The sequence below is a fragment of the Sinohyriopsis cumingii genome, chromosome 9, assembly GCF_028554795.1.
Source record: "Sinohyriopsis cumingii isolate HCF-2022 chromosome 9, ASM2855479v2, whole genome shotgun sequence".
Classification (NCBI taxonomy): domain Eukaryota; kingdom Metazoa; phylum Mollusca; class Bivalvia; order Unionida; family Unionidae; genus Sinohyriopsis; species Sinohyriopsis cumingii.
In genome coordinates, this window is record NC_142969.1 from 14,945,448 (window position 1) to 14,973,193 (window position 27,746).

At 35.1% G+C, this 27,746-nt stretch overlaps 1 protein-coding gene across 1 annotated transcript in view; it reads right to left on the reverse strand.

Annotated features, from left to right (window-relative positions):
• Positions 1–20,214, reverse strand: part of LOC149791308 (uncharacterized) — a 94,877-nt gene extending 74,663 nt beyond the window's left edge. Inside the window, exons 1-6 of the mRNA XM_089969842.1 lie at positions 18,982–20,214; positions 10,736–10,810; positions 9,009–10,067; positions 7,145–7,266; positions 4,530–4,865; positions 3,634–3,826 (exon numbers count right to left, since the gene is read on the reverse strand). Coding sequence (XP_089825968.1) covers positions 3,634–3,826; positions 4,530–4,865; positions 7,145–7,266; positions 9,009–10,067; positions 10,736–10,796 — 1,771 coding nt within the window. The 5' untranslated portion in view covers positions 10,797–10,810; positions 18,982–20,214. The remainder of the gene's footprint in view (positions 1–3,633; positions 3,827–4,529; positions 4,866–7,144; positions 7,267–9,008; positions 10,068–10,735; positions 10,811–18,981) is intronic.
• Positions 20,215–27,746: the final 7,532 nt, after the last annotated feature.

Genomic DNA, 27,746 nt, shown 5'->3' on the forward strand with positions numbered 1-27,746 from the left:
ACAGTTCAAGCTACTGTTACATAAAACTTATTATTTTATCCATTTACGTACAATAAAGAACAGTAATGCCTCGAAAGTGTGTTAATACCGCGGACAATTTTTGCTATATTTGTGGGGAAGTGACATTTGCCAACCAGAAGAAAAGTATCAATTCTCAAGTGAAGAAGGCATATCATCTTTACTTCGGATGCAAGGTTGGTGACCAAGACAAGCCTTGGGCTCCGCATATATGCTGTGCTACATGTACAACACAGCTTTCACAGTGGTTGAATTGCAAAAGGTCATCAATGCCGTTTGCAGTCCCAATGGTGTGGAGAGAGCCAAGCAACCACCTAAATGACTGTTACTTCTGCTTGGTTCCTCCTCTTTCCGGCGGAATAACGAAGCGAAAGAAGTCGAGAATAGTCTACCCAAACATTCCGTCTGCATTGAGACCAGTTCCACATGGTGAGGGACTTCCTATTCCAGAACCTCCAGCAGAATATTCTCTTGATTCATCTGACGAAGACAAAGGTGAGTCGACCTGTTCTTCTCCTGGTCCATCAGCATGCAGTGATCCAGATTTTCACTGTGGTGCATCATCAACCCCACACAGAATAACACAGGAAGAACTAAATGACCTGATTCGTGATTTGGACTTATCAAAGAACAAGGCAGAATTGCTAGGATCAAGACTCCAACAATGGAATCTTCTAGAAGAAGATGTCACAATTACTGCATATCGAAAGCGCCACCAGCAATTGGAGCCTTTCTTCAGAAAGGAAAGTAATCTGATATTCTGTTCCGATATTGAGGGCCTCATGAATGCTTTAAAAATCACTCATGACCCACAAGAATGGAGACTATTTGTGGACTCTTCGAAACTGAGTCTCAAGGCTGTGCTTTTGCACAATGGAAACATTCTTCCATCTATTCCAGTAGCGTATGCTGTCCACATGAAAGAGACATACGATAACTTAAGGCAGCTACTGAATTCCATTGAGTATAACAAGTACAGCTGGCACCTCTGTGGTGATTTGAAGGTAGTTGCCCTTTTAATGGGACTGCAGCAAGGATATACAAAATACATGTGTTTCTTATGCGAGTGGGATAGCCGAGCAAGGGAAATGCACTACATGAGGAAGGAATGGACTCACAGGCAGAATGTAGCCATTGGAGAGAAGAATATCCAACACCCAGCTCTGGTTGAGGCTCAGAAAATCTTGCTACCACCCCTTCACATCAAACTAGGTTTGATGAAGAACTTCGTGAAAGCCATTGACCGGACTTTGCCAGCATTCCGATACCTGCATGAAAAATTCCCTCGACTCAGCGAAGCAAAGATTAAAGAGGGAGTTTTTGTGGGTCCTCAGATTCGAGAGCTTTTCAAAGATGACCGGTTCAACAACTTGCTGGAAGGTGACGCGAAACAAGCATGGAATGCTTTTCGCCTAGTTTCTACAAACTTCCTCGGAAATGTTAGGGCAGAAAACTATAAGGAACTAGTAGAAGACATGTTGATGAAGTATAAGAAACTTGGCTGCAATATGTCTCTAAAGATTCACTTCCTTCATTCCCATTTGGATTTCTTTCCTAGCAACTGTGGTATTGTTAGTGATGAACACGGCGAACGTTTTCATCAAGATATCGCAACAATGGAACAAAGATACCAGGGAAAATGGTCCACTACAATGCTGGCTGACTACTGCTGGACACTCCTCAGAGATGCTCCCGAACAGCTGTACAAGAGACAGGCGAAGAAATCTAAGATGTAGTCAATGACTTGATTTTTTATAGGTAGGCCATTACAGTTGACCTTTTACTATTGGAATGCATTTCGTTATGTAAACATTAATTTCTTGCAGATTACAAAAAAACTAGAGCCAATTTTGCAATTTGACTGTCATATTCGTGTTCAGCACATAAAAATTGATAAGAATTGACTAATTTTATTTCAGTAACATGACTTTTGTAAAAATTTGTTGTCCAGTGTAAATAGCGAGTTTCGTAGTTAAAGCAGTTGGTCTTGAAAGCATTTAGTTTTGTTTAATATTACAATAACTGTCAAGCCATCTGACGAAACCTTAGTCGGCCGTTGAAATTCCCTGCTTGCATTTTTCTAACATGAACAAGATGCTTTATTTCCCCCATTTGTCTTACCTAAGACAGACGTTAAATTTTCACACTTGCATATTTCTAACCTTAGCCGGACGTTGAATTTCGCCAAGCAAGGTAGCTGCTCGTACCATTTTTTATAAGGCTTTAGTATGACTCGGCTGGAGTTCGAACCCGCGACCCTCAAGTGTCGTACGAGTGTATTGAACGCTTTTAGATTTTTGGATCCAGAAACAAAGTGTGAATCCTGGATTTTAAAAACATTCCAATGAACAAAAACGTTGTCCAATTCATAAAGATGAATAATCGTTAATATCATAAAGCTGGACCATTAGTCTTAAATGTGTACAATTCTTCGTAGAGCTGTCTTGATCATTAGTCTGTGTGTAAAATTCTTCGTAGAGCTGTCTTGATCATTAGTCTTAAATGTGTACAATTCTTCGTAGAGCTGTCTTGATCATAGCCTTAAATGTGGACAACGCTTCATAGAGTCATCTTGAACAATTCCAAACATCTGCTATGAAAATGAAAGTGTACCAGTCAAGTTTCATACAGTTTTCAGTTGTAAATGCCATGATGCCAGCTTTCTAAAGAATAGTTTGTTGTGGCAGTGCTATCGGGCTTATTTATTTAGTTCCACCAACCCCCACGCCTAAGTGTGATGGATGAATGAACAGATTAAAGGAACAGTACCCATTCTTGTATTTTCAACTACCTTTGTTGAGCGTGGCAAAAAAGGTTCAAGTACGAGGGGGTATATCTTCTTTTCTTTTCTTTTTTTTTCCTTTAAAAAAATCGACTAATCCTCGCTGCGGTATAAAAATAGAATTAAGTCAGCAACATATCGATACCAACCAAATTTCATTTCTCTACTTCAAGTGGTTTGTACTTATTTAACCTTGAAAGTTTTGTGTTAAAAATGTTGAAGTCAAAAAATGTGCGCAAATCTGTAACAAGAAAATCCTCCCAAATATGAAACAAATCGGTAACAGTCCGAAAATGTAATCTGCTTATATACTTATGAAAGAAAATATGCCTGTAAAATTGTACTAGTCCTGCTAACAATATTGTCCCAAAAGGTGCACAAATATATAAAAATCTTAATTAGAGTTATCATGAACTGAAAATCTAACTAGGTCATCTACATGTACATACACATATGATAGCCGAATTTCAATTGTCCTCATTAGTCTACCTAACAAAATTTCTTGGGACGATAGGCGGAAGGAGGGATCTATGATTATATGGGCATACAGACGGACAGGACGAGTCATTATGGCTCTGCTGAAAAGAGTGGGTGTAAGCATAAATACCAAAGACACAGACACATGCATGAATATAGAAACATATAAATGAATATAGTAACATATAAACGAATATAGTAACATATAAACGAATATAGTAACATAAAAACGAATATAGTAACCATCGGTTATAGTATTGTTGGCCAAACTTAATGATCAATACATACATATCAGAAGAAAGAAAGAAACAAGCAACAAAAAACAAGCAAATTAACAAGAATATATTGCTAGTTACCACTGGTTACCGCATTGGCATCCATTCTTAATGCCCCTGTTGTGAAGGAATTCATATCCTTCTTGAAATAGTTTGGAAAGGAATAACCAATGAATACATTATTGGAATTGAAATTCATTTTCCCAAGCAAGTAGATGTAGGCGACAAATGTATTTAATCCATCCGTTGTCAAGGCAAGTTGAAAAGTGACAGTCTGAAAAACAAAGGAATATACATTATTAATTATTATATCCTTACAACGTACATTGTTTATATACCATGAAAAGTCCATTCTAATGAACTTGGTTTTTTCCCAATCCAGCACAAAGTGTTGCAATTATTAAAAAACTAAATAGTTTATGTCTTCCTGCTATATTACGTGACTGGATAACCAACATATTTGATGCAGGATGTATAGGTCAAATGAACAATATAGGACTGGGCTCAGATTGTAATAAATGAACCTTGAACCCCAGCACTAGCCGAAAGTCTTTTCCAGTCTACCCTTGAGAATATGAACCCGCGAACTAGTCAAACGTCTTTTCCTGTGTACCCCTGAAAAGTTAGCAAAAACAAAACAAAAACAGAAAACAAGAATACCTATCGTGTATTCCTCATTGTGAGCACACCAGGCCGGACACGATTTGCTTTCTTCAAAAAAGTTTTATAAAGGTAATTTCTTGTACAAAATATATCACAGCTGTTGCGAATTCACTTAAGCAACCGTTTACAATGTAACAACACAAGGAGAGACTAAAGAGATCTAATCTACAGAAATTCGTTACTGACAATTAAGTTAAAGGATAGTATGACAAAGTAATATATCTCCAATATCTTTGAAATGCCAAGAAAAAGTTTGAAAGATGTTCGAATGACCCAAAGTGAAAGCTTGTAAAGGTGACTGAGATTCGTGTTACCTCAGACTGACGATAATATACTGGGTATGGTGACGCCTTGTCCCAAGTTACAACCAGGAGAAATGTAGGATTGAAATTTTTCTGATCGGTTTCATACTTTCGAACATAGTCACGTGCTTTGATGACATTGCTGTTATTCTTTAGACCGTTATCTTCAATGATGTCATAAGCATGGTAGTAGATAACACCAACTCCAGATGACCAATATTGTCTAAAGTCAAGGTCATTGAAGTAAGGGGCAAGGTAAGATCCCTGACTCTGAAGCCCAATATCATCCCATGGTGGACCTGGCGTTGTGATCCTCTCATCAAACGACACAATGCCATTACTGCAGATCTGTAAAAGGCATTGAAATCATAAACGACACAAAACAAATAAATAAATAAATAAATAAATAAATAAATATAATTTTATCACAACGAAAGAATTAAACGATTAGGAAGTGTTTTATTTTGTTTTAATTTTTTACATTGCAGTTTAACGAAAATATTAGAAAATAATTTTTAAAAAACTGTCAGCAAAACTGTCCCGAGTAGGGAAGACTATGTTGAAATTGCAATATTACCTTTGAAGTTTATCACTCATACCATTGGCATATCTGATTCAGTTCTGATGCAATATTTTTTTACGATGTCCTGGTGAGTTTGATTTCAGTATCAGTACTTTTAAAAAAAGTTAGAAAAGCCAGCTTGAATAGATAGTAATGAGTCGGCGAGTATTCTTCGTTTTCTTCTGAAACATCAGTTAATGAATAAGGAGGGAATGTTGAAGAAACAGACAAGAGTACAATCAGTCAAAAAAATGGTATGATGTAATCAGGCATTATTTATTATCTCCCTTACAATGACCGATTCATTAAACGCTGTCAATGTGTCGACCTTTTACCACTGGTTAGATTGTCTTCCTTTAATGCGGGCGGTTGCGGGTTCGAACCCCGGCCGAGTCATACCAAAGACTGACAAAAATGGTACAAACAGCTGCCTCGCTTGGCGCTTAGCATTAAAAGGTTAGTGTTAGTTAAAAGTGTTAGGACTGGTCGGCCTGGTGTCAGGATAATTTAACTGGGTGTGACATGATGAGACATGTCTGTGACATGATGCCCCATTGAAGATGCTAGACATCACTATAAACTGTCACACTGCAGACATCGTAGTGATATGACTGAAAAAAAAACTACGTAAAAAGTCCAAATCTCTCGCTCACACACACGCACACACACACTATTGATGTATACTTCCAGATTAACATCATTAAATAATCTACATGCACGTGTTGAATTATTTAAAGTGAGATCATTTTATAAAATCATAAGAACATTATACGCACGTGGTACAGCCCAGTGCTTCAAACTAATGTACTAACCTTGACGATCTAACGAAAGATTGGTTCTCACCTCAGCAACGAGGGATCATGTAACAATAACCTGATGTAAAAGCTGTCACATGGCCTGTAGTACAATCGTCTGATACAAGTTGGTCTCTAGCAATATTTAAACCTTTTAGTAGTGTTACCTTCGTTATCAACCTAATAACTTGCCTTACAGTCCACTTTACTGAATGTAATACAGATAAGAATGTTTTCTTTGCAATAATATTTGCAAACAAATTTTCTTTTGCACACATTTTGATAAAATAAAGGATACCAGTTCCAGAATCCACCTATCCATCAGTATTACAAAATTGAGACCAATCATATCCGTCACATGTTCAATTTCGGAAAGCGAAATTGTCATGGAATTTTAACTTTGAAGTTAACCCACTGGATAGATAGGTTAGGAAATGGTTCAAGTAAAAATGTTGCATTTTGCATCTTATTATGAAATCGTGATGGAAATATCAGTTGTTATAAAGCGTTTCTTTGAGCACATTCCTGATATAAAAAGCTGTGGTAACTTGCGACCGAAAGAATGCGCGTTCGCATCCCACCTTCAGATCAGCCAGTGTCAGCTACTGTGTAATAGCATAAGGTAAGGGACTTGACTCCAGCCAACTCTGCCCCAAATAAGGCATATAATTAAGAAAACAACTTACAAGACAAGAAACTCGGTTCAACAAAACTCTAACTGTTTAATCATTTAAAACATGATATAATCACTTCATTCCACTTGCATATTTTATTGCATGGAAATTTTGCCTATTTAGTTCCTGTAATTGTTGCAATTTCTCTAAAACAAACAATGCAATAATTTCATAATATGCACCATACACCCGACCCATATGTTATAAATCTTTGGAAATATAAATAAACAAATAAATTAAACTCAGACAAAAATATTGGAAATTTCACAAGTCCAAAGCAGCGGTGATTTTATCTTATCATCAGGCCATTTGAGACCTTACAAAAATCCCACCAGAGGTAGTTGCTTTGAATGTATAAAAATAAATAACTAATAACCATGTTTTGAGTCTAAGTACACATTCGTAGTCACCAATTTATAACTTTTAGATTTAAGTCAATTTAGGAATAAAAGTACGTGTACAGAAAACAAAGAAAAAGGAAAATAATATCGTAAGAAAGAAAACAATCTTATCTAAAATATCTATACCGGATATGAGTTACCAATACAATTTTAACAGCCAAGGCAGATTTCAGTAAATTTAGAGAATATTACTTACATACATAGTGCTGTAGAGGATACCATAGATTGGAAATTGTAATGATGACGTCACTTCCGGGTAGCAAGCATCATCAATATTTGTGAAAACCGAATCCCCTTTGTTCGTACCATACTCAAATACTGAAAATATATCGAAAGCGTGTAGTCCTTTTCCTAAATATCTTTCAAAAAGCACAAAACAATAACTACACCTGCTTTTTCAGAATATGATTGTCGTTGTCATCATCATCGTCATCGTTATCATTTCACATTGTTCATTTAAAAAATCACCAACAGTTTGAGAAGACATCATAGTGGCGAAACATTTTAAAATCTGTATTTGTTTACGACAAATGGTTTACCTGTTTTGGTCTGCTAGAAATTTTATAAGATTCTGCACCCAGGCACAGTAGCTGACAGTTTAGTCCGGTACCTGACCCCCCCCCCCGAAAAAAACCCCAATAACATTTTTAATTACTGCACCTGCGGTGAAATCCAGATATATAATATATTACACTATTAATTCGTGTTCAGTTTTACATATTTTGGCAATATTTTTACTGGTTTAAAAAAAAACAAAAAAAAAACATAACTCGTTCTAACGCAATAAGAATATTTCCCAGGAAATAAAGTAATTGAATATTTCCAGGTAAATATATGAATGAAGGTGTCAGACTTCTTTCTTAGAAATGGTGTGTAATGCAGTTGAAAAAGATTCTTTATAGATGATCTTCACTTCCCGCCCGGCCTTCAGAATGGTCAAAAAAGGTGACACAAGGGTACTGAATTGTCTTGTTCAACGTAAATGTATAAATGAAAATGTTGATGATCTTGAAGAGACATGGGCATTATAAAATGATTCGCTGCATTTATTTGATATATGATACAACAATACAGAAAAAGAAAACGGAGTGCCGGGAAAAAGGTTTATAAGAAAATCAATATGAGCCAGTTGAACTAATTGACAGTATCGATCACTATTTACCATACAATATCTCAAACATGTATCACTTCAACATTTCTTGTCCAGTTTTCATGATTAGTTCACCACACACGTAAGAGTCCACAGTAAAAAAAAAATGGGAAAGGGAGACAATCATAAATAACTTGTGATGCAAAAGTCTGTAAAGCACAACTCTGAAAGGTCCGGAGGAAAAACCAGTTTTACACAATAAAGTGAATGTTGATAAAGCATGGATTCACAATATAAACTGAGACTTGAATTACTTATCTAGTCTTCTGTTGAGCAAATTAATGAGAGGGCTCACATGATTTATATAAATTTATACGTTTTCTACATCAAAGCTAAACAATCAGAGACTATGTGAGCATACACCCGTGCAAACATACCAGTTTTGTATTTAACAAGCAATCCTTTTATTTCGGGTAATAAATCAATTGTTGGTGTAAAAGCTACTATAATATTTAGGAACAAAATGGATACAAAGATAGAAAAATCTGTTGAACTGGATTAAACACATTACAGTAATTATCCAGGCCTTAGAGAAAGAATAATGGAGTAGTGTGTGTGTGTGTGTGTGTGTGTGTGTGTGTGTGTGTGATTAATCCTATCAAAATCAAAATCTACTCCTCAATAAATGGATTCAAAAGGTATCTAAACGAGGCTATGTTTTGCTGACACTTAGATTTGGCGATATCAAATTAAAGCTTTCAATGAGCCAAAAATGAAAAACATCGTTCGGCATACATATTTCTAACTTAAACTCTTCCAAACACACAAATGAAACGCTTCATCTGACGGGCTAATGAAAATAACTTGACAGGGAATTCCAACGGTCAGCAAAAAGTAACAGCTTTTTAATAGTGCTTAAAGTAGATATGGATTTTAATAAGACTGGGGGTAGGGGTGGTAATATACTGACCTTCAAGGACACTTGCTGTAGTCGTTGAAATACTGGTCGATGTTGTTGTAGAATTCGTTATTCGATATGATGTCGATGATGTTGTTGTAGAATTCGTTATTAAATATGTCGTCGAGGTTGTTGTAGAATTCACTGTTGGATATGTCGTCGAGGATGTGGAAGTAAAATTCGTTGTTGTATTTGTTGTCGATGTTGTTGTTGAATTCGTTGTTGGATATGTCGTCAGTGATGCTGTTGTAGAATTCGTATATGTCGTCGAAGGTGCATCGGTCGGAAATAATGTAGAATTAGTCTGTGCTTCTATTGGAGAAATTGTTGTTGTAAAATTTGATTCTGGATACGTGGTCGAGTATGTTAATGTAGAATTCGTTGCTGGATATGCCGTTGAGGATGAGGATGTAAAATTCGTTGTTGTATTTGTTGTCGATGTTGTTGTTGAATTCGCTGTTGGAAATGTTGTCAGTGATGCTGTTGTAGAATTCGTATATGTCGTCGAAGTTGCATCTATCGAAACTATTGTAGAATTAGTCTGTGCTTCTATCGGAGAACTTGTTGTAAAATTTGATTCTGGATATGTGGTCGAGTCTATTAATGTAGAATTCGTTGCAAGATATGTCATTGAGGATGTTTGTGTTGAATTCGTTGTTGAATATGTCGACCATGATACTATTGTAGAATTTGCTGATGTATATATTGTCATTGGTGATGTTGTAGAATTCGGCTGTATCTCTGTTGTAGGAAGTGCTGTTGTAGAATCCGTTACCGGATCTGTCATTAAAGGTGTTAGTGTAAGATTGGACACCTGTGGATCTGAGGAAGTGGATGTTGTTCCAGTTGTCAACAGGGACTCTGATGAAGCAGATGTAGTTCCACTCGTCATTTGTGACTCAGTTAAAATATAGGTTGATTCAGTCGTCACCTGTGCCGTTGACGAATTAGAAGTTCCAGTTGTCATCTGGTTCTCTGATGAAGTGGATGTTTCAGTGGTCTCTGTTGTTGAAGAATTTGTAACCGGTACTTCAGTAGTTGCAGATGTAGTGCTAGTTGCATGTAGAGACCCTGTGGTTGAAGGCCATATATATATATATATATATATATATATATATATATATATATATATATATATATATATATATATATATATATATATATATATATATATATATATATATATATAAAGTGAGTGTTTTTGATTACACCAACTAACTGCATTCTAGCGATGGGAAACTTATTAAAATACCTACTTTCAATAAATTATTTAACATATACATATCTGTTAAATTAGTTCATTTTCTTTTTCGGAGATAGAAACAATCTCTGCTTATTTGAATAACATTTATAATAGCCCTATATCTGACAGTTTTGCGTGAACTTAGCATAGCTGTGTTCTATATAGGGGCATTCTATATACTGTATCATACAATATGGAATTCCCAATATTTATATAGGAAAGCATTAACTGGGAGAAGGAGCTGGGTTTTCTATGTAGCTTTACCATATAAAGGATATTTTTGTGATTCTGGAGACAAGTCAAGGGCTCATAACAAAAGAAAAACGAGATACGTTAAACATAATTTTTGATTAAATCATGTAAGACATCAAAGAGAATGATAATTTGAATGCTAAGAATATATTTTTCACATGTGCAAATATTGGAATAAATAGTAGTATAAGTATACCATATACATAATTATCTATATATCACATCCAAAAAGGATCTACATTACCTGCAGTCACCAAGAAAAGCAAACATACGGACGGAAGCGCCTTTTTCATTCTTAGCAGCATTTAATCTTCTATCACTGAAAAATGTAATACACCAGTATTATTAATGCTCAATCCTAGTTCATGATTAATATTAAGGAAGGGTAATTTTATTTTATTTTATCCACTGTATGCTTTGGCTGGAAGAAATATATATATATATATATATATATATATATATATATATATATATATATATATATATATATATATATATATATATATATATATATACCTCCACCCACCACCGACTATTCTTTTCATTTTAAGGAAGTATGAGATAACACATTATAATCATTTTTAGTAGTAGTAGTAGTTGTAGTGTTATTGTTTTTGTTGTTGTTAATTGCTGTTGTCAGTATATAAAGTAAACTATCAATACCCGAACACAATTTACCTCACAAAGAGAAATGTTCGCACTTTACATGAAGTCAAGTCCTATTCACGTTAAATGTACATGAAGTCCAGCTGTATTCACATACATGTTCATGAAGTCTAACTGTATTCACATAACTGTAAATGAAGTCTAACTGTATTCACATAAATGTACACGAAGTCAAGCTGTATTCACATAAATGCGCATTTGGTATACTAGTAAGGCACAATGATAACAGTCAATATAAGGCGAGCAGAAAGTACTACAAAGGTGGTCTTTATAAAATTAGATTCTTGTAATATTTGCGTGTGCCCCAACGCCTAAAATGATGCCACTTACTTTCAAATTTTGTCGTGCCTTGGTAAATACCTATGACATCTTATAGTGGCAACTGCCTTGTGACTGGTTATTTTAATAATGTATGTTGATGTTCTCAAAGTGATGTGCAAACGGGTTATTTCTAGTACCACGCTTGTATGCAATTTTGACGGTGGTTCTATCAATGTGCTAAAACTTCAATATGGTAATGCACGACAGGTTTTTTTTCTTCTTATTTCCAATTTATGTGTCCAGAAAAATATCTAACTGAGGTAACGAATTTTAAAGCTTTTTTCTTTTTTCTTTTGAAATAATTTATGTGATGATATTGAGTACGCGAGACTTGTAATGGGATGGGTTAGGGCTACCAACAGTTGCCTCCCTTACAAGTGTTTTGACTGTTCCATGCTTTGTGACACGCAATTACATATGCAGTTATATGACAACGGTATATCAGTCGACTCAAGTGAGATTGTTGCTTCGGGTTCTTTTACCATTATGTTGTCTAGCAGATCACACAGTTATGTTAGTATAAACATTTTTCTCTATCAGTATTGTAATCAGATACCTCCCCACCCCTCATGAAAACACAATTTGAAGCAGCCTGCACAATTTGTGTCGACTGAACTACCTTTGTCTTAGGGCCGTATGCTTCTAAATTTTCTGATTCAGATAGTGTGGATTTAGTTGTATTAGGAAAGGACTTCTACATATTTCCAAATGATTCGTAGTTTGACAGTATAAAGTCTCGAAATATGCCAATCAGTACATAAGCACTGTAATCAGACCCTATTATCGTAAAAGCAACACCCGATTGCAAACTCAAAATACATAAAAGGTCGGAAACAAAGAGGATCTTGAACAAAATGGTCTTTATGTAAGATCTAGAGATCTGGTCCCCATAGAAATAACGACATAAAAAGATTTTTAGAAAATGTTTTGTTTCCAAGAAAACTCTTTAAAACGCATACGAAAAGAAAAAAAAACAACTATTTAATACAATAAGCATACGAAAAATACTATTTAATATAATAAGCATACGAAAAATACTATTTAATACAATAAGCATACGAAAAATACTATTTAATACAATAAGCATATGAAAAATAATATTTAATACAATAAGCATACGAAAAATACTATTTAATACAATAAGCATACGAAAAATACTATTTAATATAATAAGCATATGAAAAATAATATTTAATACAATAAGCATACGAAAAATACTATTTAATACAATAAGCATACGAAAAATACTATTTAATACAATAAGCATACGAAAAATACTATTTAATACAATAAGCATACGAAATTTTTGTAATACAATAAGCATACGAAATTTTTTTACTACAATAAGCATACGAAAAATACTATTTAATACAATAAGCATACGAAAAACCTATGTAATATAATAAGCATACGACAAATGCTATTTAATACAATAAGCATACGAAATTTTTTTAATGCAATAAGCATACGAAAAATACTATTTAATACAATAAGCATACGAAAAACCTATTTAATAAAATAAGCATACAAATAATACTATTTAATACAATAAGGATACGAATAATCCTACTTAATACCATTATCACACTTTGAATTCTACATTACTTAAGATTACACGCATAATTGCTCATCAGCTGCTAATGGAAGGATAATTATTTTGTGTGACAAATATTCGACTATTTTGGGGAAATTAATATGAACATAATGAATAAATAAATAATGGGTGAATACACACACACACATACACACGCGCGCGCGCGCATCCTTCGTGATCGCTACAATGCCTACCATGAATTGTAAATACTTCTGCAAGTATATGATCAGTACTCGCCATCCAAATTCAGATTATGCTCTGATCCAAGCAACCTAATACAAATATGTTTAGGGAAAGATAACTACGGACTGTAGTGCACAAAAACCTATTGCATGCCGTCGAATTATCTACGGTTCCGCTAACTTAACGACGGTAGTGGCGTCACTGGGGTGGTGGACGGGGGTGGGGACCCCAAAGGGTGACACCATCAAAGGATGTGACAAAAATGCGTATGATTTTGTAATTTAAAGGTGTAATTTTAATTTTGCTAGTTGTTTGTGTCACTACTGTTGCCATTACATTCAGTGACATACGGGAAATACAACTTATAAGTAACATTAGTACAAAATACATTACTAAGGATTCTGTATGGTTTGTTACGGAAGGAGGTCTTTGTGGGTGACACCATGAGTTACAGCACTGGGTGACACCAACCCTAGTGACGCCACTGTAAAGACGTGCACCTCGTTCCAAATATCGTTCGAGTTAAGACCTTGAATACGAAACAAATATTACGGACCACCAACTGTGTGTAACAAAAGGTGTCAGGACTTGTTGTACACTTAACAGGTAAACAACTCGTGATTCAAACGTTATATAATCGTATGTCATATTTTGGTCGAGACTACAAATGACCGAAGTGCATAGTTAATATGAAGTTATGATTTAGAAATAAATATACACACTTATTACGTAAAACGTTCTTGAGGGATACGATGGGTCATAATAGGCAAATAAAGAGAAAATTTGGCAAGGTTATGTGTTTTGCAACTAGCAGGATTTTAGCTGATCGAATTCTTCAGGGAAGAGATAAACAATTGTCTGTCTGATCGAGTCAATACTATTGTCTGAAATCATATACTATGCGTTGATTTTTTTAAAAATCAGGACACATCATAGGTTTTTTCCAACTGAGTAGTAGTAATAGTTCCAAAGTATGAAATTACATACGATGTATTCGAGCCCTAGTAATAATTCCCCAGACTGAAATTACACACTATGTCTCGGAGCCCTAGCAATAGTTCCCAAGTATGAAATTACGCACTATCATGGAAAACCAGTCAAAGTTCCCCTGTACTACGGAGATATAAAACCGTCAGTTCAAAATATTGACTTAGAGTCGGTTTTATTTTCATTTTATAATGTTGTCTCATGAACTGAATATTGTTAAAATAACAGCATGAAATTATGGTTTAACATTAAATTCTCTCTCCCTCTCCCTCCCTCCCCCTCCCTCCCTCCCTCTCTCTCCCTCCTCTCTCTCTCTCCCTCTCTTTCTATATATATATATATATATATATATATATATATATATATATATATATATATATATATATATATATAGTCTCAATAGAGCAGAACTATGCTGCAGCATATTGTGTTTTATTATGGAAGGTTATCAAAAAATATTTAAAATTTATGAAGAAGTGAAACTGTAATAAAATATTTATTTTGTCTTTATTAGTCTTGCGACTATAACTCATATATATCCTGCCGTTGATATATATATATATATATATATATATATATATATATATATATATATATATATATATATATATATATATATATATATATATATATATATATATATGTCCTTTTGATTTCAAATAAAGCTAATCTCTTACAATGTACTGATTTTAAAATACCTGCAATAGGTTATAACATCAATATAGTAAAACAAAATGAGTCACACTAATTAAGGAACAACTGTTAAAGCGGATGCAAATATATCTCGTCTACGTGCACGTTGTTGCTTATTTCGATGTGCCATTATTATTTCCTTCTTTTTCGAGCATTATGATAAATGATCGTTTTACATGGATCTGATATAATTTAAATTTACTGATTTATCTATGATACGCTTATGAAATGTTTTATCCGTCCAACTTGGGAAGCATGATACCGCGGCGTAAAGAACGTAAAACATTTCCTTTAATCAGTCAGGTAACTTGGTACAAAGTGTTTGCTTATTTATTTATTTATTTATTTATTTATTTATTTATTTATTTAACTTTAAAACCTGTTTAACTAAACATAATGAAATTATTAATTGTAGATATAAAATACTTGTTTAAATCTTGTATGCCAGTTATACATCACCATGGCAATGTAAGGGGTACATAACGAAACTTTATTATAATTTTATGTGTTAAAAACGTACTTCAACCATACCAGAAAATCTTATAATATTAATAAACATGCATAACTTTGAAAGAGCAGAAAGATTTTGTTATGTTGTCCTTTTCTAGCAAAATGTTATCTTCTAGTTTGTCATGATGATCGTTCATCCACATAGATGGCCAGCAACATGTTGTAACTCATAACTTGAATTTCGCCATCGAAAATGCTAATTTCATGAATATGTCATTGTGTATAGTAATTCAAGCTCTTCTTTAATGCATGATCTGAAAGAATCTTGCCGTCAGGTAAGAATGTTTCAGAAATAGTGTCGAAAATATTTTAGAATGAATCTTTTGCTGATCCAAGTGGATCCGCCATTTTCACGATAGCTTGTGAGTCACAGAAACAGTAACTAAGTGGGCGGAGCGTATCTTTAAAAATCGTAACTGTCTGTTGGGTAAGAGGGTGGGATGGATTAGCGCATGGTCGAGTCGATTAGGACTCTGGTGCATGCGAACTAGGCACTGGGTTCCGGCAACGATTCAGTTTGAATTAAAGCTTTATAACCTGTTCGGATATAATTGTACCATTTTCTCAAGGCCGTTTAAGGCGGGTATTTTTATCAAACTATTTTAAAGCCACGTGGGATGTAACCCTTAATGCAATGAAGCGCTTCGAAAAGCTCTTGAATCAAAAGATATTTAGGATAAGAGAAAGAACCTGACTTATATACAAATAATGACAACAAAAAGAGAATATTTGATACTTTACATTTAAATGAAGACTTTTCTAATAAATAAATAAATAAATAAATAAATACGTGGTTAATGTAAAAATATAAGCTATAACATAACTTTGTTTTAAACTAATGATCTGATATATTCTCTGCATCAAATATATTCTTAGACAGCATGACTTTGAGACTTGATTTAGAGTTCTTCGTCTGATATTTTCTCTTTTACATTTGTCATTCATTTATTGGCGATTGTGAGTGTACTGCATAAAGTCACGTGGTTATAATATGCCCTGGCGAGATTCCATGGCCGATTATATTATTTAATTCATAAATTTAAAACCAAGTTGCTCAAGTCGAATCCCCCCTACCTCTCCCTTGCCCCCTCCTCCCTTTGCAACACACATTCTAAAATTTATTAACAAGCACATAACCGTATCTGCATATAAATCAGGGCCGGATTATCCATAGGGCCGGATTATCCACAGGGCCGGGTTATCCATAGGGCAAAGTGGGCAACATGCCCAGGGCCCCCGAGGCCCCGTATATTATCGTCTGGTTTCACAGGCAGTGTTGTTAATAGTACTGTAACCATATCTATGGACAAGGTAGGATAGCTATGGGCCCCTATGTTGGCTGTGCCGCGGGCCCCCAGAGGCCTTAATTCGGCCCTTATGTAACTAGACACTCCTCTTGATCGAGTCAGCTGATAACTGAATTATAGTCATGTACGGCCATTCGACCATATACGACTATTCAGAGTTAGGTGCATGGTGTATTGTATAAGATGAATAAAATCATTAATACATCTCTAGCGAGACTCGAGAGTAAACTTTCATTTCATAGCATGCACCATAACTAACCTATATTTAGATTCACTTCATGCAACGCTTAACACAGCTGCACTTAATTAGATTTTAAGATTAAATTCAGGCCGAAATGTTGGGTAAGACAAGGATTTGACTGATTTCCAAACTAATTTTACGAACTTTGGTGATTCTATTTTAATATCTTTAATATCTCTTAAATAAAATTGAAATTTAATTATTCATTCTGAACATGGTCAATTGTTCGTTTTGGGAAAACACATGTTAACATATTCTTTTCATAATGAATTTTCTTAATACAAATAATACTATCATACAGTTTAGAGAATTTTTAATTCGTACTCTACGGAGATTCGAACCCAGATCCGCGGGTAAACGGCACCCATCGCCTTGCCTGCACACAAGAGCCCATATTCCCTCACGACTAAGCACACATCACCAAAACATGATGTTACTAAATCGGTTTTATATGCACTCGTGTGTAGCAGACATACTCGCATGACGAACTAGTAATTAATTCTCATATATATATATATATATATATATATATATATATATATATATATATATATATATATATATATATATATATATATATATATATATATATATATATATATATATAAACACGTGTCCCTCTGCTTGTTTGACATGGAAGTTGCGATTTATCCAGATTTGACCAGTGCCATTAGTCGTGACAACCCTGTTATACCATATTTATCCAATCTGTTACATATTTTTTTATGGAACTTATATAGTAAGACACGTAACAGTGATATCTGAATGGAACGAATAGCCAACAACATTAAAGTTATATTGCGCGAAAGGAATCTAATTTATATTGGATCAATCGGACAAGTTAATGGTCGCAATTCACATTTTATGTGTCATAAAAATTCATAAGTTCCATTATTTTTCCAAACCGGTCACTTCCATTTGGGCATTAAAAAAATATTACGGGCTACATATAAGAATTATCTTCAAAAATATAAAGCTTGACAACGTGCAAAAACAATTCACTTGTAAAATTGAAAATTTGCCATTAGAAGTGCTCCATTGAACATGGTCAGTTGTTCGTTTTGGAAAAGTACATGTTAAAATACTCTTTTCACAATTAATTTTCTTAGTTCAAATTAAAGTTTAGACATATAATAGACTGAATTTAGCAAGACCTCACAGCAAACTGTAAAACGGGTAAAGTTGTTGGATCTTTTTTATTTATTTCGTTAGACTGTTAACATACATACGTTTCCGCCAAGCAGAAATATAATTTTACAATGAATAGCGAAATGGAAAGCAGAGATGCCTTTATAGCGTCAGTGATGTATTGTGTAGTAGCCGTACATAAAATATAGCTCTTGGAATAATACGTGTTAGCACTTGCCATAAAGACCTCAAGTAATATAATATAATAAACCTCGCACCAAACAACTAATGGTGTTTGTTTTGCTATCCACAAATCATAATTTCCTCGACATTTGAGAAGCGTCAGTTACTAGAGAAGTCAATGAAATATGGAGAACGGGGAAAACTCATTTAAGACCATATACGGTATATAACGCTATCATGGTATTGTATAAATAACGTACGATTGCACACTCATAGTGTACAAAAACTTAAAAACCCAAAGGTCTTTGAATAAAATGATATTTTATTTAAGAGTAAGAAAATTTCACCCTGTGCAAATAATGAAAAAGCCATGGTATTTTCAAAAAATATATTTGCTTAGAAATTATCTATTCTAACAAATATAGGAGTCCTTGATAAGAAATAATTTTAAAGGTAAATAAATAGTAAATTAATAAACAAAATGTAACGGTCTAAAAGAGGATCAATCAATGTTGAATGTATCATATATATTCCCAGATATCCCAACGAGTATAGGTTTGGCACCAGCGTTGGAGTTTCCGCTCATACATTAAAATACATTTTCCAAGAGTATAAAAACCATATTTAAAGTTGTGAGAAATTATCTTTACCACTATTAATAACGGCTAGTAACTCACCATCGAACTTGAGATGTGTTGGTTCCTCAAAAAAATGTAATAAAAAATCTTCTGGGAATCTCTCTTTGATGATGATGACTACAGATTGACGTGAAGCGGTCTATTGCATACTGTATGAATGGTTTCCTCTTCATATATTGTAAAATCGGGCACCTGCAGAGGGCAGTCAAAGACCTTGAAAAGAACAAAAAATGTTTCCCATGGACCATCATTCTTCTGAGAAAAAGACGTTAGGACATGTCGCAATCTCAAAACCAAACTTGCTGCACCTATTACCAACGAAATCAATAGCTCCGCATGTCGTATCTTGTCTGAAAATGCCAATCTTTAACGCCAACTGAACATACTACAAGTTAATAAGCAAAAAAATATATATATATACAGATGATATGCAAAATTAATTGTTTGGAATCAGATGGTTTATTGTTCATCTATATACTTAAGATAAGATTCTGCGGCATGATGCTTCAGTGCTAGACATCACTATAAACTGCCACACTGCAGACATCGTTGCGATATGACTGAAAAATTGTCCAAAGCAACGTTAAAAATCCAAATCCAAATCACGCTTTCTACTGAATCCTCAAATGATATGCTTATACTTATATCTGAGAAAGTTTCTAACAATAAATGTATATATTCTAGTTATCCAGTTCTCCAGTATGGCCCTATAAATGACAATAAATACCAAAAATTCTTTTCTTTGACGGTGGCGTACGTGGCCGTTTTGAGCCCCCGGAATTTTGTACTACTCTGTCCGCGTCATTGAACATTGTTGTCATCTTAGTGTAACAAACATGCGTGATTTCGATATCATTAACAATAGTATTTGCTCAGAGGATACATGCTGCATATACGCAGTACTTATTACTATCAAGTCATATTGGTGTTACTAATCCCCAATGCACGAAATCACTGTAAACTGCCACACAGCAGACAACATAGCGATGTGATTAATTTGTTAAAGCAACGTTAAAATTACTACTTCTCTCTCTCTCTCTCTCTCACACACACACACACACACACACACACACACACACACACACACACACCATCCCCGGACTTTTTTTATATCAATTAACTCGTATATTATCTCTTTATTGACGGTTGGTTGACATTAACAACCTTTTTCAAGATAAGATTCAACATTTCCTTCCATACCCCGGAATTGCTCGCTCTTAATATCTCCTTTAAACATTGATATAAGATGGGGTATGCGATACTGATCCCCCCCCCCAGTCACACGAATTGTCGGCGTTGATCACAAGCCACAGTCAATTGGAAAGAACGATTTAATACATGCTAGATATGTCGGATGCGGGAGGTTGTGGGATCGATCTCCGATCGAATCATACCAAAGACTTTCAAAAATGGTACTCACATCTGCCTCGTTTGGCGCTCAGCATTAAGAGATTAGTGTTAGGACTGGTCGGCCTGGTGTCAGGATAACGTGACTGGGTGGGACATCATGCTATATGTCTGCGGCATGATGCCCCAGTGCTAGACATCACTATAAACTGTCACACTGCAGACATCGTAGTGATATGATTGAAAAATTGTTAAAGCTACGTTAAAAATCCAAATCACACACACACACACACACACACACACACACACACACACACACGTAAGATAAGTAAATTGGAGCTTGCAGTTTTAAGAGGTGTACGCTCATCCAATGCCTTGATACAGGTTAATGTGGCACTATGCATCTCTTGAATTTTTTATGTTCCTATTGCAGTTGCTTATGAGCTATTTAATTAAACTTCTAGAAAGTTCTCTATACATATAAGGATCAATATTGCCTCTTTTCCTCTAAGTCCTTTTTATTCTCAACCAGCCCTTTCTCTTTTCTGCTAAAAGTACAGCTGACGCTTCCTCCTCCTCCTCCTCGTATTCTTCGTCTTTTTCCTTCTCCATACAAACTCAGTATTATTACATGTCCATAACTGTATTCCGTTCAGAATCGATGTTACACTGACAGATAACATGTGGTAATGTGACATATGACTGATTTTACATCAGTCAAAATACATGAAAAGAAAATATCTGAAAACCATTCATACGAAAGTAAATGTTGCATTGCTGAGGCACCACAATCTAGATGGCCTTATGGGTGGAGTCAAATGGACTATTTGGACTTCATCTCAGAGGTTCGGATTTCGAATAAACATGACACCCTTTACATGTCATTTCAGTCTATGGTTCATAACTCCCAAATTAACTTCAATCACATTTACGAGAAAGATAACACCACCATGGGTGCAATGCAAGTGTTAAGTTTGTTGTTACCTTTTCTGTCAGAGAAAAAAGCTAGCTGTTCTTGTGTAGTTAGTACGATAGCTTGTGTAGCTAGTACGATGGCTTGTGTAGCTAGTACGATAGCTTGTGTAGCTAGTACGATAGCTTGTGTAGGTAGTACGATTGCATGTGTACTATCTAGCAAGCCAGACTGATGGTTGCATATATTGATAATTCCATGCATAAGTACATATAATTATGTTGATACATTAAACAATACACACCTTCTTGTATATTTACCACAACCATTCGTGACATTTAACCATAGATCCATCCACACCATGCATACATACATACAGACAGACAGACAGACAGGCAGGCAGGCAGGCACACACAAACACACACACACACACACATACATACATACATACACACGCACATCCATTCACTGATTTTTCCATCCTGTCAGCGACACAAACATTTCTGCGCTTTACTCAGTCGGTTAATTATCAATAGTGATTTCTTTTTGTTTTGCTAGTGACAGGTAAAATTGATGTTATGCAAATTGTCAGTCCTAAGGATCTTTGTATGAATCTATGATTCATCAGTGACCGATGAATAAAGGATAAAGACCCAAATGATTGAACATTCTTCAAACGTCCTTAAATAACAAAGAAGGCATCTCACACAGACTGTCCTGGAGCTATACACCCATATTTCAAATCCGTTGACATATATCATTCAGTATTAGAAACACACAACGAACTCAGTTCAGTGTCGTAACACACAGTCCATTGAAGTATTGAATTACGGAAGATTTGATGCATCTCTGATTTAATAAACTGAAGCGTTGTTTGCTGTTAGATATCTTTGAAGATACAGTGAACTCCAACAGATATCCTGCAGCTAGACAACAGATGGATTTAAACATAGGAACGTAATCAAATTTCATATCACGTATAGCAGTCATTCATAACGAGGCTTTACTCTCTTATCATAATCGTCGTCTTCACAAACTATTATCTTGTAACAGTAACGATGACTACAGTAACTACAATCACTACTACTATTATGAACGGTAATATTTATCTACTCACGCACCCTAACAAAATATGTACACCAATTCACACACCTTTTACATCGTAAATCACTGGCAATGATAAATATTATAATTTTAAAAATACGACCAGGGTACTTTCATTACAAAGACACTAATGATGCAGATGTTGATATTTACACGGAATGTTGAAAATGCTATCTTTCAAGCTAATTTCCATAGCAATGAATATCATAAGGTATAGCGGTAAATTGATTATAATGTGAAAACCGTAATGTTAAAGACACATATTTTCATTTTAATGCAACATTTTGGGACCTTAGATTTGTATTATGAGAGGGTACATAATTGAACACAATTCAAAAAGTTATTGGAGACAATTCCTTCATATTTATTACTTTATGACCGTTATTTTATTTGCAACACAGTATGCAAAAAACTGTAACAAAGCGTCAGTGTTTAAACTCCAGGAAATGTGGTAACAAAGAACAAACAAACTGGAAACAGGATTGTTTTTTTTTTTCGAGAAAACAATTCTTCTCCATATTCGTGCCCGGCTTTAGAGTACTGAGATGTATATTTATGAGACTGTAACCATCGAACATTGATTCTTAAAACATCTGAAATACGTTTTTATCATAACTTCCAGAAAATGAATTGTAGAAGATGCTAACTCTGGTACACCTTCTCTTCTAAGGCACGACTAATCCGTAAAACGACGTTGTGTAATTACTCTGCGTATGAGGACTAGGATGCAAATGGACTTGAAGAAAAAATAATTGCATTGTTGGACAACGAATTTGGTGAGATTTATATTGATATGTTGGGATGCAATTAAAGTACAGAATTTACGACAAGTGATCAAACTTGTCTAATAAATTGGTTTATTTTTTTCAGAGATCTTACTTTCTTATTCCGCTAATGTTTTCACGCATACACGAGACACTGTTGTCATCTAAAACACTTTGACATTTTATAAAATCCTGTATTAAATATGAACCCTTGTCTATCATTTTCCTACAAACTATGCAATGATTATAGACTACGGAGTTGACTGAGAGCGTCTAATGAAAATCACAATATGGAAATGTATTTTTTTTTTTAAAAAAAAAAACATCGTTGTGTGATTAAATCTGCTGAAATTGTCGGTCAATGAACATTGATGGGATATTTTGACGTTATGAAGATTGCTTTCTGGCTCGCTTGTCTGACCTTATTTGCTAACGTTGTGATATTTAAACTACATTTAGTCTTAGTATTTGACATGACTATGTGTTTTAAGATGAACTCTGAGTTTTGTTTCTGCTGCAAGTAAAAACAACTTCCTCTTCAATATTCATAGTCATATCAATATTCAGCCATTGTAATTGTGTTTGACCCGTATGTTTGCTTCAGGACTGAGTAGGCAGTGATAGGCACTGATATGGGATTTAGAAATCCCACCGTTGGGGTCAGGATTTGTGGACAGAATCCTTGTTCTGAGGGGATTTTCATCTCCCACGCCATTATTGCACACGTGCTTCATTTAAGCACTCGGTCATGCCACCAATGCTTGAGTATTTATCACCATGACAGTATGAAGAGTCCGACTGTGTAACAGTTCGTTTTAGCTTGCATGGATCTTTCAAAATGACTATAAAAGACTGATAAAGAGTACCGGCAATACCTCCTGAATTTTTGAGCATCATTGGGTCCACGTTGTTGAATGATTTATAATGAGATCCAAGCTTTAAAACAGTAACTACAAGTCCTCTGCTTCTGAAAATTTTAGCTAATGGTACATTATGCCCCTTCAGTGGCAGCATTAAACGTGGGCACAGATCTCAGTAAGTTTTGAAGAATAAAAATCTTCGTTCAAACGGCCACCAGAACAGCACAACAGTCAAACATTTATCATTTTTACAGCCTGCCATTTGGGTCATTCATTATTAATGTATGATACAAAGGAGTAATAGCTGACAAACCTTTTCCGTGGATTTCATTTTACTGTTATTGTTTTCATTGTCGGTGTGAAAAACGTTGTTTCCGTGCATGATAATTGTTGTAGATGCGTTTGGATGGACCAGTGTGACCTACATGTAACTCATGAATACTATTTTCTCGAGAACAATCGCCATGGACGAATTTCGACAATGAGGTGTTATTGTTTTGTAACAGGGTCATATAAATGAGTAGCAAACATCAGAACAAAAAAAAGTATAATGAATCACACAATTATTTACAAGCTTTGTGACAATATTCTCATTTTCAGTAGTATCTTTTTAAATATGGAATGTACTCACTGGAATGTTTTATTTATTTGGCACATGCAAAGTTTTCAAGCAACCCAAGCACGACTTAACGTAGGCGTTAATAAATACAAAATGTTACTGAACGTGAAAAAGGGGAACATATATAATCTAAATCTACTTAGATTTAAGAAAACTAACCAATGAAATACTCAGATAGTTCAGTAACAACATCCCAGCTACACCAAAAGAACGGTTGTAGAGGTGGTGCGGAATTGCTTGATAGCAGCAACTAAAGGATAAACTGTGGCTGGACTCCAAACCCAAACCAAAGCAAAAACACCAGCTACAACAAAATAATAGTCGTAAAGGTCGTACGGGACTACTTTATAGCAACGACCTTTAAAAAGACCGTGACTAGTCTCCACACATTCATAATATTCAATACACAATTAAAAAAAATAAAAAGAGGGGGAGATGCTTTAAACAAGATATCAGCCCCCCCACACACACACACACATACACACACACATACACGCACACACAAAGTCCACAAAGCCTAAGTGAGAACGACAAACTGTAAGTTACCCAGGGTGTGACGTCGTGGTGGTTGGGTTGTCGTTATCTAGACGATGAGCGACTACGGTGTTAATGCCCGGATCGAGTAAATACTAACATAAAAATGAAATTTATAGCTGGAATAAATGGAGACATGAGATGAGATATATAATATAACGACATGAGAGCACCCGGAAGCAGAATATAACAATTTAGTCAGCAATAAAAACAAAATAAAATTGAACATTATATTCGAAGGATACACTTCTCTTAGAAATAAATACCAAGTTTATGAAACAAAATGCAATTAATCGTTCTCTTTCTACCGACATGACCAATTTCATCAGGAAATCAAATGAGAGATCATACTCAATTGTCTCGCATGCCCGCATAACCTGGTTGCTTGCCGATCACACCAATTTTAGAGTTGGTGACAGGATAGAGTTGCCGTATTCATGCTGGTTCTCTCTCTCTCTCTCTCTCTCTCTCTCTCTCTCTCATCTAGCCTTTTCGGGTCAAAAACTGTAGCATGGTTTGTCTCCTTTCTTTGCCCACTGCATGAATGCATATACGGAGCTATTTTCTTTTTGCTTTCGAGACTCGATCGCTTCTGTCGTAGCAGAATCTCTCTGTACCTTTAAGGTACCTTGTCCCTCAAGCTTCCAGACACCCAACCCTTGGACAATTTTTAATGAAAGAATACTTGCTATTCTCCAGGAGCTAAGAATGTCTTGCCTTCCACAGAAACTTAGACTGACTAAATTTGTGAGAGAGAACACGTAAAACATTGAATTACGACTGGGAAACACACCAACCTTATTTACCGTGGCCAATCAGTATTACATTTATCTAACCTATGAATAATAGCACACGCCTGTCCAGGTTTGAGTAATTCCTTATATTTTCGCGCTTTCTTAATGAACCGATATATGTAAAGTTCAATTTTATGACACTTATTTCAACTGATACAAAAAATTTCTCTATATCATCTCAACCCTGTCATTCTCCGATACATAGGCCCCAAATTCACATTGCCTCCTCCATCTATCTGACCGTTATCTGATGGTTCCTAACTAAAAAAATCAATCACGTCCCAAACAGGGATATTAAAACCACTGCAGTCTAGCGATTTAACACGGTACCTAGACCCATTCGTCAATTTTATTTGTTATATGTCACACTGACCACGGACAATGTGCTGCAAGAACATCTATCAAATTCAGACAGTTACAAAGGGTAAGGGATGCATTAGTAAAGACAACAAATGATTCACGTATTTTAAGGAATATCTAAAGAAACATAGATGCAAATAAAATCTTAAAAGAAATTATTTACAAAAATAGAAATAAAGTAATGCACAGAATAACAATAATTCAGTTAACCCTAACTAACCAAATATAAAACACACTAAGGCAATAAGGAGGCAGAAAAAGGGTCACCACTAGGCAGATATCAGCAGGAAGAAAATCAAGTAAGAAATAGAAAACAACAACGTATAAAAAAGGGAAGGAACACAGCAGAAAAGTAGCAGAATAGAGAAAATTAGGAACAAAGATGGGGAAAATTAGCAGACATAAAGGCGATCAGGAAAAAAGGACACATCCAACGGTAGAGGAGACTCAAAAATAAAGAGCAGGAAACGAAGAAACTTAAGACAGCGGACTACCAGTGTAAAGACTAAAGAAGTTAATGGAAAAAAGAAGAACAAATAATACAAATTGCCACCCCAAAATAAATTCGCCAAAACCTGGTTATATAGAAAAGAAACAACAATCCAAATCAACATCCCTACCAGGCAGGAACAAACGTGCATCTATAGCACACAACCAGGATAGCATACACAAACAGAGAAAACTTATTAAAAAACCAGTATAGCACCAACATCATCCAAATCTAAAAGATACAGCATACACAATTATCATATGGGGCTTTCATCCTGACGCAGGAAACCCTCTGAAGACAAATCTCCTTTGGCCCCGAAGGGATCCTGATTGGCTTGATTTACCAACTCACGGCATCGAGACACCCATATTGAAATGACAAAATTAAACGGCTACTGTGAGCCAAAATGATTCGGCAAATCTTTCCGAAAAAAAAAACCCACGTAAGCATAGTAAACGAAAAATTATATACTATTACTTGGTAGGAAAATTTACAACTTAGGAATATTTAAATCGGATATGGCTCCCACATGCTAGGCATTCGATAGGGACCGCCCTGGACAAAATTGGAAACTCGACATAGATTTGAAATAAATGAACTAAATGCTGCCCGTGTGAAAAGGTCACAGCCTTGATCAGAAGAAGACGGACCGGGGCATTAGAGACATCTTTGCTTTATACGGCTTGCTTTGTGGCATGATAACAGCATTGTTACAAATGAAGTAGCACGCGAGTAGCACATATCGGTAGGCAACAAACGACTCTACTCCGTTAAATGAACGGTATTTTTACGTTCAGTCTTCATGGACATACTCAACGAATATTGCAACAGCAGTGTTAAATAGTCAGTGACAGGAACCATGTTACCACAAGAAAAGAAGATTTTAATTGGCTTATTTCTCCGTTACTAACGCAAAATTATAAACTCATAAAGCATTTGGAGAAAATACAATAATAAGTACCGTTTTAGAAGAAAGACGAAAAAGAAAAACCTTCACATATTTCTTCGCACAGTAAATG